Raw genomic sequence first — 9,781 nt, forward strand, 5'->3', positions numbered from 1 at the left:
GTATACTAAGAACCCAGTTTGTCAGGACATGAAAACATTAATGAACCCTCAGTTGCACAGGGGAAAGCAAAAGCCTACAGGGAGCTATAAATTTGAGTGTCGTTTACTGCAGATTACAATGCTGTCAAAGCAGAGCAGGAGAGGATCTATTTGTCACTGATAATGAGGGAAATTTGATGCATCAGGAAAATAAATTAAGATCTGTATTGGCTGACAATGATGCAAAGCAAAGGTTCTGAAATAATTAGAGCCATTTCTTTATAAAACCTTCTTACACGTCTCTTCCTTGTGTTCATCACTCTTTCATATTGTCTCTTAGTTGTCAGGAGGAAAAGCAGCAACAGGTGCTACTTTGTAATGAAAGACAGCCCGAGCACAGCAGGGTTTGCATCAGGATTTCTTCCAACTCGCCAGGCCCTTTTTCTCAGTGCTCTGAAAAGGGCGCTGCCAAATGATTGTCCTGTCCTGCTAGTGGACAGGCTCAGGAAGAGTGGGAACATGCTGCAGAGCGTTCAGGGAATGAACACAGCCAATTAATCAGACTGCTAAGCAAGGAACACGAGATTTGGGCTGATTTTGGAGCTCATTAGCCACAGAGCACGAGATGACAACTTGCTGCTTTCCTTGGGCACACTAAAAACCACAGCAGGCTGGGACGAAAACAGTGCTGTTTGCTAATGAGTGCCAGCTTCTGGCACTGATACTAAAAGAGGGTTTTTCTGTTTTGTTTTAAGCTGGTAAAAATGACATTTCAGAGCTGGAGTGCATGTGAAAAGCAGGCTGCCAGCATCTTTGGGTTGTGATGGTTTATTTTCCTGTTTCTTTGCTGAAGAATTCTGCTAGCATCAGCTCTGATTTTGCTCTTATTTGTGCACACACCTGACTGTTGTGTTATTTCTCCTCAGATGGGTACTCCACCATCGATCACCGGGACAAGGAGCGCAAATACAAGACCAGCGATAACACAGGGGATGCCTCAGAGAAAGAACCTTTAAAAGTGAGCTTCCTCTTCCTGCTGAATGCTAGTTAGTGCCTCTAAAAGAAGGGAAGCCTGGTGTCCTCAGCAAGAAATACAGGGTAGTTACTCACCAGGAAGCTATAAAAGGCTTTTTTTTTTTTTTTTTTTTTTTTTTTTTAAGATAAAGGCACTATTTGATAACTTAGCACTTGGCTAACTAGAAATAAAAACAAAATGCTGCTTTCTACTGCAGGAGCAAATGCAGGCAATCGCTGTACTGTACATGAATGAGGTTTTAAAAATAGAAAGTGTTTGCTCTGTCACCCTCATCCAGGCAGCATTCCCTAGCCCTGAAGCATATAAGTGTGCTCAGACTTTGTTCCTAGAGCAGTCGCTTTGGACTGTCACACTGCTTTATTGTTTTCAGCATGAGCAGTAGGTGTGAGCTCATGTGTCTGTGTACAGCAGTCTGGTGAACAGTGTTCCTTTCCCCAACACTCCTTCATGGTCCTGACGATGGACCATGGCATGGGCCAAGGAGATGGAGCAGGAGACACGTGCATCGTTATGTGTGCGCCTTCTGAAAACAAATGGAGACGACTTTATAATGAAAAAAAAGTCTTCCACAAAGCTCTTTGTATTGTGGGCTGTGTGCAAATGTGGCTTAGCAGGCTCTGTGTAACTTCCATTGTATTGCTATGCGTTTTCAGCAGACTTTTTTAGAAGTTGCTTAGTGCTGGGGCTGTCGGTTCTCCCTGGCCTCAAAACAAGCTCTTTTTTTCCCCCGAGGAAGTAATTTTGAGGGAGAAGAGGAGGATTCAGTGAAGCAAGAGGCAGTGGTAGAAAATGCTGTTGTTAGTCTGCAGAAGGCTGTCCTTAATAACCTTCAGCATGTTGCTGATAATATCAGAAAATCCAGGTGATTCACGTTCAGTGGAAAAAATTTCAGTCAATTGAGAGGAAAACCCACTATTATTGAGCAAGGGAAATAAAAATGTGATTTGGAGAAAAATATTTCCTTAGATCACGAATGAGGACGATGTCCCGCTGCATCGGTGTGTCTGTAGTAACTTGCCTGGTCATGCATATTCTGCTGTGTCCTGCTGTTCTGTGAAGGTTTACCCTGCAGAATGGCGTCAATCCAGACGGATGTTTTTTAAGCGCAGATCACTCTCTTCAGTTTGCCAGTTCTGGGTACAGCTGTACCCTGTTGAAGGCTGCCCAGCTGGATTTTTTGGTAGAGGTCCTTGTACTCCTTCATTTGTTTCTGGAACTGATAAAATTGAGTTGATACTCAAGTTGCGAGTGTGTCCCCCTGCTCCAGTGTGGCGAGAGATGGCCACGCTCGAGCCAGTGTCAACAAAATACACCTTCTAGTTCCCTCATCACAGTTCTAGTAGGTTTTACAAGGATGCAGTGGGAATGGATGCAATAAGTGACATAAGAATGTGATCAATAGGAGCTTGACAGAAAATGTCTTTCTAAGGAAAATAGGCTAAGGCAGGGAAATTTATTTTTGCCGCTCAAAATTCATCAAAGTGGTCCAATGCAGCCCTCCAAATCACATCAAGCAGCCCAAACTCCAGTGTGTGTCTGAAATGAAGCACAACCCGGAGTTCAGTGAGTAGCTGCTTTGCTTTTATGAGAAAAAGAGAAAAAACATGTCACCTTGACAATGTGTCTCCCGTAGTCTGTGCTGCCTCTTGGTTTTAAGGACAGGGTAACCTGAATTCAGCCTGTTACACACCTCCTGCCCTCAGTTGGGCAGAGCTGAGTAGCTGCTACTTATCTTTCTCCCTGTGCTGTGAAACAGAAATGTATATGTGGGGTCTGCTGGCTTGTGAACTGTTTGATAACTATCGCTCTGAGGCGCAGGAGTGGACAAGAATTGTGAATACTGATGGCAGGGGAGTGCAACCTTTTGGCTGTTGCAGACGCTTGTGTCAGTGTTGTGCCTTTGCTGATCTTGTTTCTTTCTCTACCACTAATTTTCCCTTGTGCTCCTTTAAGCTGACTTGTTTGGTGGTTTTGTTTGATTAATCCGCTCTGTTTTGCCTTTTAACTCCTCACCCTGTGCTGCAGAATGACACAAATAGGAAAAACATTAACAGGAGTAACAGGGCTTCGGTGAATCTGGTGGATGCCCGTGACATTAAACCCCAGCCTGTTGACTCCTGGGTCTAATTTGCATGCATGGTAGGTCCTTTTAATGGTAATTGGTGCTAGTGATTAACTTGTCTCGTGCATTATCTGTATCGCTGTGGAATCTCTTCAAGGCTAACTGCTAACTGGGTCCTTTCAGACAAATGAAAATCCATTTTCCAAAAAAAAAAAAAAAGTGGGTTTTATATTATTCAGTGTATCTTTAATGAAATGCAATCAAACAGCACTGTTTGATTAAAAAATAACCTGTCAAATAACCAGACAGAAAATTAATATCATGAATGACTGGTTGTCAGCTGAAATGTGAAAGATTGCTGCTGTTAGGCCATGGGAATGAATTCGAATAGTGTGTTCCTGCTTCCAATCATTTTTTCCCCTCCATGCTCATTATAAGGATTAGTCTGAGACTTAAGGAAAAGCATATCCTTGACTATTTATGGATGTCCCCTGAGATTCGCATGCATTACACAGCCCTGCCCATCTGCAGGAAAGCTGTTGGCTGTACACAAGTTACTTTGCAAGGAGAGATGATTTTGCTTTTACAGTAAACATTGACCCACTTCTCAATTCCTTTTTTTTTTGTTCTGTTGCTAAAGAAAGGTGCCTTTTTGCTGCTTTCTAGTTCTCTGCCTTCGTCATATGCCAGGTTCCTCAGTAATGTCACTGGCCTTTCTTTGCTCCTGCCACTGCTAATCTGTCTCCTGCTGTCGTGCTAGACAGCCCTCCACCCTGGTTCTACCTTCTGGCGCTCCATCAGATGTGACACTACATTTGGAACGGCAGGTTTTCTGCCCCTGGCTATGACTAACAGAAAATCTTAGTGCCTGTTGTGAAGGCACTGGGCAACTTTCCCATCAGAGTGGACAATAGGCCTTTAAGGCCCAAATTCCAAAACATCATCCACCCCTATAATTCTACATGGTAAGCACATGCGTTAGTGGGAGAGAACTCCTGTATGAATTTGGGTGGTGGTGGGGGATTACTTTTTTTTTCTTCTCCTCCTTCTTCGTTTAAGTGCTAAGTGTTCAGAGTTTCTGTCCCTGGGTTGCAGGCACCTGCTCAGGGCAGTTTTCAGCAGGGAGCTGGAGCTGCCGCTGGCACCGCTGGTGTCCCGCGGCTGGCCAGCCCTGGTCAGCCCTGGTCAGCCCTGGCCAGCCCTGGTCAGCCCTGGCCAGCCCTCGTCAGCCCTGGTCAGCCTCGCGGGCCCAGCCAAAGGGCAGGGAGAAGCAGCTGCGTGTAGTGCCCACATGCTGCACTCCCGCGCTCTTCCTCTGAGCAGTGAAGCTTACGGGTGGGGGACAGGCTGACAAGTGAAGTGTTTGCTCTCCCAGGAACCCGTACATTGGGGATAGGTTGATGTTTACAGTCACTGCCCTACCACAGGGTGATGGAGATCACCAAGGTCATGTTACTTGCTGGTATTAATCAGTTTTGACTTTATTTTGCAGGGCTAGAGTCCAAACACATTTTTTTTAATTGAGGGGGAGAAATAAACATTGAGTTGACCCAGAGGATCTCATCAGTCACCACTGCCATTCAGATTTGGAGGGCGCTGCATCACTGACCAGCTGCAGATTCCAGGAGGACGTGGGGAGAAAACACGGCTGCCCGCCATTGCCAACCCGGAGCACCATGCCTTACAGCGAGACAGTTTGCTTTTTAACTCAGTTACATTCCCACCAGAAATAGCCACCACATCCCCCTCCTTCCCACTCCTGCAAGAAGAAAGCAACCAAGAAAAGAGAATCCAAGCTTCCATCTAGCTGGCTGCGTTCTTAGGCGGTGACTCTTACACGTGGATGGTGCCAAGTATGAGAAGTGAAGGTCGTGTGGCAGCAGACGGCTTCACAAATGAAAGAGAAACTGCAGAATATTTGAAATAATATCGTAGGTGTAGCCATGAAGATCATAGCACTTTTCTGGTTTGGGGCTCATTGTTTTATTTTTCTGTTTTGGGGGATTTATTTTGAACTGTGAATCTAACATTTTTAAAGGCTTTTTGAAAAACATTTAAGTTTTCTTTATTATTTCCACAGAAAGTGCAGGAATGTTGAGTGGGTTTGTTGGATTTCAATGAAGGGAAAAAATGCAGAACAAAAATGCTGGTCAAGTGAACTGGAGAGTGGATGACAAAATTGATGCAAGCTGTATAATCTGCTTTTAGAGTAAGCTATATCAATCACAGTGCTATATTATAATCTGGTGTACAATACTTCTGCCTTTGGAATTCTGTAATGGCTCTGTTTTTATGTCCACATATTGAAAAGCAGTTTATTGAAGGTTTCAGTGTCTGTGGTTCAGAAATCTATGCTGAGAAATGGAGTTGGCTGGCTTTTTATTTTCTTGTTCTCGAAGATTGCAATAAGGAGCTTTTACATTTTAAACGTACCAGTGTTGCATTGATGATTAACAATTTCTTTTGCCATAGCTGTTAACACATTGCAAGAAAATAGGATCTTTTTCGTAGGATGTCTTATTTTGAACACGCTATAATCTTAAATGGGTCTGTCACTTATATTTGATGGTAAATTTATCGCTGTTGGATCCATGTTTGCTTTGGGCTACAGATTCTGAAGAAAAATGCCACAAAGGGAACTGGTTTGGCATTTTTCAAATGATCATCATGATTTCTGTGTTCCTTTGGTTTTCTTTTGAGATTACGTATTTCAGTTGGTGTGAAAATCACCCATGTGCAGCAGTTCTCCTCTGAGATGCCAAGGCCTGCACTGTGTAAGGGGGAATTTTTACCTCACAAGAACATACCCTGCATATGTGGTACCTGGTAATGCCATGAACTAAATGACTTCAGATCACTGATTTTCTCCAGGCATTGGTCAAGATGAGCATAGGAAGCACTTTGTCTCCGTAGTAACATCAGAGGACTTCTGCTGATTTTTATTTGATTGCCACTGTTCTTTGCCACATTTAGTTTTAAACAAGCTCCTAAAATCAGTGTGACTGGAAAGCACATTTTGAGTCTAGCAAACATCATTTGCGGTTTTCAGTGCCTGCCATTTCCTTTGTAATTAAAAAGGGGAAATATCCAACAACCTCACCTCCCCCCAAATATTATTGTAATAGTAAACATCTAAAATTTTTGTAAAAAAAATATTTTAAAACTTTAAAAAAAAAAAGGCAAGTACCAAGAGCTTTGTATCTTCTTGAGTATATTAAAAATTTGACATGAATACGTATATATAAATAAATAAAAAAATCTATATATCTATATATATATTGTTGTGCAGAGGATAGGTTAACAAAACCATGTGAAGTAGTTTGCAGGAGAGGGAAGCATTTGTTGATTCAGGGAAAAAGACTGATGCCAGAAGTTGTCAGTGATTTGGATGATACGTGTGCTCCTTCACACCCTCCCTTTTTGACGCTCATGTTCCAGGTATGTTGCAGTGGTCACTTCTGGATCCTGGGGAAGGTGAAGTTGCTTGGAGCAAATGAAAATAGCAAAGGTTTGTTTTTTCACCTGCATGACAGTCCTGTTGGGCCAAAGATGCTCAGTGGATCAAGGGAAGCAAAGAGATACATCTGTGATTATCTGCATTTGTGTCGGGGCAGTGTCTCTCTATGTGTAGACATAAAGTGTGACAATGAAACCAGATACATAGTCTGACTGTATATTATATCAATGGTGCTCTTTTCATACTTGTTCTGCCAATACGCGGAGACCCTTTTAACCAAGCTACACGGAAGAGTTTTATATCACTTTTGGTTATGTACTTGGTGTATTCTTTTTGTATATGAAAGGATTTTTTTAAAAACGTTAAGTAATTAGCAATGGAACCTGCTTTGTAGCTGATTAGAACAGTGTAAGAGAAGGGCCATGTTGTCAGTCTGTCCCTGATCTACTTCAAACCATATATTTACCAAAGGAGTCTGAGCAAAAGTTCATTTAAAATAAAGACCTGACTGTTGAAAGGAGTCTCTGCTAAGACTTTGTGATTTAGTTATTGTACAGATATTTTAAAGCCAGCAAGAGGTTAACAGAGAAAACTGTAGGAAAGGGGAAGTGAAGTGACTAGGGGCCAATTATGTCCATGACCTCCTATCCCAGATATCCCATGGCTCTCAGCGGGCACTACAGGGACACTCAAAACCTGGATCGGCATCTACTTTGGTCTCTGTCGTTAGTGGGCAGGAAACACCGAGGATTATTTGAGAAGCAAATTTGACCCTATCTGACTTACCCCCAAAAAATCCTTTTTGTATGTACACTGCATCCTGCGATAAAGAAACCTCCCTGTCAGGTTAGATGGCGTTGCCTGCCCAGGGTCATTGTAGCAAACTGTTCTTCATTTTCCTGGGGGCAAGTGTTCCTGGCAGCCAGCGTAGTTGTGAGCTGACAGCATGTTTTATTGCTGCAGAGAAGCAAAGGATGGTACATCAAGAAGTCAAATACCAAGTCAATGGGCTAAGACTTCCCCTGGGAATCACACGTCTTACCCCTTCCCATGCCTTACAATAATGATGAATTCCCAAATATGTAGCAATAACCCATTATTTACGTTACTGTGGTTTTTTTCTTCTCACTAAACTGTTGTTTGGATATGGAGGAAGGAAAATGGATTGGGAGGTGACTTGCATGTGAGACTATTGCCTTATATTAATCAGCCCACCAGCTGAAGTCCAAAGCAAGGTACTTTGAACCAGATCTGGTGATCTGATGTCCTTTTTATCTATGGCCACAAGCTCGCTAGTGGGACGCCTGCCCATACCTCTCCCCTTGTTGGCACAGGTGTGACTGGCTGGTTGAGCTGTTCCGGGACGTGGGTGGATGAACCCATAATTGTTGTGTTTTGGCAGCAGGGACTGTATGTCAAGAAGGGAAAGCGGCAGTGTGTGTGACTAAAGCTGCAGTAGGGTCTAGAGTCTCCTGCTAAAAGGCAGGCAGTGCTTTTTAGGGCTCAGGAAAAGGCAGGCAGTGCTTTTTAGGGCTCAGGTATGTGACTTCCTTCTGTTGGCTCCACTGTGAAAACTGGAGGGAATCTGCCTGCAAAGGGGTGGGGTGGAAAAGATTTCCTACTCGCAGAAATTCTAGCGGGAAGAATGGTTGTGGAAGGAAGTGATGGTGTTGCAGAACTCCTGCTGAAGAGGAGGAGGAGGTTTGATGGCCCAGTGAGGGCTGAGATAACACAGGGTAGAGGGAGACTTCTGATGGCATGTAATTAGCGCAGAACTTTCTTCCCAGGGAGGTGGCGTGCATATCTCCCAAGCATCTTCACTAAGCTGTGGAGGTTTAAAAAAGAAAACATCTGTGTCAAGACTCCCCTGGAGAAGCATCAAGTTTTGTTGTTGAGTATGTGAGCAATTGTGCTTACAACTTCCCAGGTTTGTCTGTGTGCAGAATCCGAAGAGGAGAGTGGAAAGGCAAGGCTTTAGAACATGTTTCTGTCTTGGATTTAAGTAGCAATTTAGCCATAAGTGTAACTTGACAACTCAAGATGTGTTGCCAGCTTGAAATGCTCCCCAGAGAACAGCTTGGGCAGCCATAGGTCCTGATCTTCAGTGTCTTCTGGCCAAAACACCTGCCTGGTTCTACTCTTGTGCACTCAGACACACCGATCCTGAATGTGTCTGTATCAGGAAAACAAATCTGGTCTCTGCCAAGACATCACAAAAGGGACCGACTTGGGGAGTAGGAACTGACTTGCTGTGACACATCAAGAAAGCATGGGGTGGCACGTTCGTTATAGCAGCTGATCGAGTTCTTGCCAGCTCCGAGGAGTAGTTTTCAGTGATTTTTTTTTTTTTTTTTTTTTTTTTTTTTTTTTTTTTTTTTTTTTTCCTAGCATGCAAGGCTTCTGCTGGGCAAAGCAGTTTTCACTCCTAGAGCAGTTCTATGAGACTGAAGGTGGTGAGTTACCTTCCGTTACTTGCCTTAAAGCCGAGTGTATCGGCTCAGCTGCCTGCAAGAGCGGCGCACATTAAACCCTTCAAGGCAGCAAAGTTTCGGAAGCCAAACGGGCACATGGTGGTGGTTACAGCCTCTGTGCTGTCTGACTGCCCACTCGGTGAAAACAACAGTGTGGCAATAACTTCAGCCAGCATTTTTGTGCTGTTGGGGTGGAGTTGTGCTCTCACAGTTTTTGAAGGGGTTTATATAGCCATCGTTTCTTGCAAAACATCTTTGTTTTGATGCCCCTAAAATCTGGTGTTTGACAGAGAAGTTCTCTGATTTATTGGTACAATAACTAACCTAGTGCATTTAAGGGGAAGGTATTATGAACCTTTTATTTCTGTCTTAAGTTTTACATCAGGGTAGGATGTTCTGAAGTCCAAGGTGTGAGAAGGAAGATAGCGCAGATACTGCAAGACCTGCCAATCTGGTTCTTACTGTTCAGAAAAACAAAATAACTAGACTAAGAAGCTTACTGGTAATTAGTAGCTAATGTGTTTGTAACTATCATGTGCCTTAAAATTTTCATGGTAGGAGAATTAAAAAAAAAAAATCAACAATGTGTTTTCTGTAATACTGCTCAACATTCTCTCTGTAGTTTAGACTGGTGGGATTTTGCATTGTATTTACACTGTACTATAAACTGAAACACTTAGAATGGTTTGATTTTACAAGTATGGAGAGGAAAAAGAAAGGTGGAACATGCTTTTCATAGAACAAATGTTACCGTGACAGAATGTATTATTATTATA

At 43.1% G+C, this 9,781-nt stretch overlaps 1 protein-coding gene across 8 annotated transcripts in view; it reads left to right on the forward strand.

The window, feature by feature from the left end:
- ARVCF (ARVCF delta catenin family member) overlaps nt 1-8,896 on the forward strand; it is a 252,174-nt gene extending 243,278 nt beyond the window's left edge. For 7 of the 8 annotated variants that reach the window (XM_065646688.1, XM_065646690.1, XM_065646692.1 and 4 more), the window contains 2 exons: nt 906-997; nt 4,570-8,896. In XM_065646688.1, the coding sequence (XP_065502760.1) occupies nt 906-997; nt 4,570-4,575 (98 nt within the window). In that variant the 3' untranslated portion in view covers nt 4,576-8,896. The remainder of the gene's footprint in view (nt 1-905; nt 998-4,569) is intronic. The other variant, XR_010607100.1, reaches the window with a different exon arrangement.
- Nucleotides 8,897-9,781: the final 885 nt, after the last annotated feature.

The sequence above is a fragment of the Caloenas nicobarica genome, chromosome 16, assembly GCF_036013445.1.
Source record: "Caloenas nicobarica isolate bCalNic1 chromosome 16, bCalNic1.hap1, whole genome shotgun sequence".
Classification (NCBI taxonomy): domain Eukaryota; kingdom Metazoa; phylum Chordata; class Aves; order Columbiformes; family Columbidae; genus Caloenas; species Caloenas nicobarica.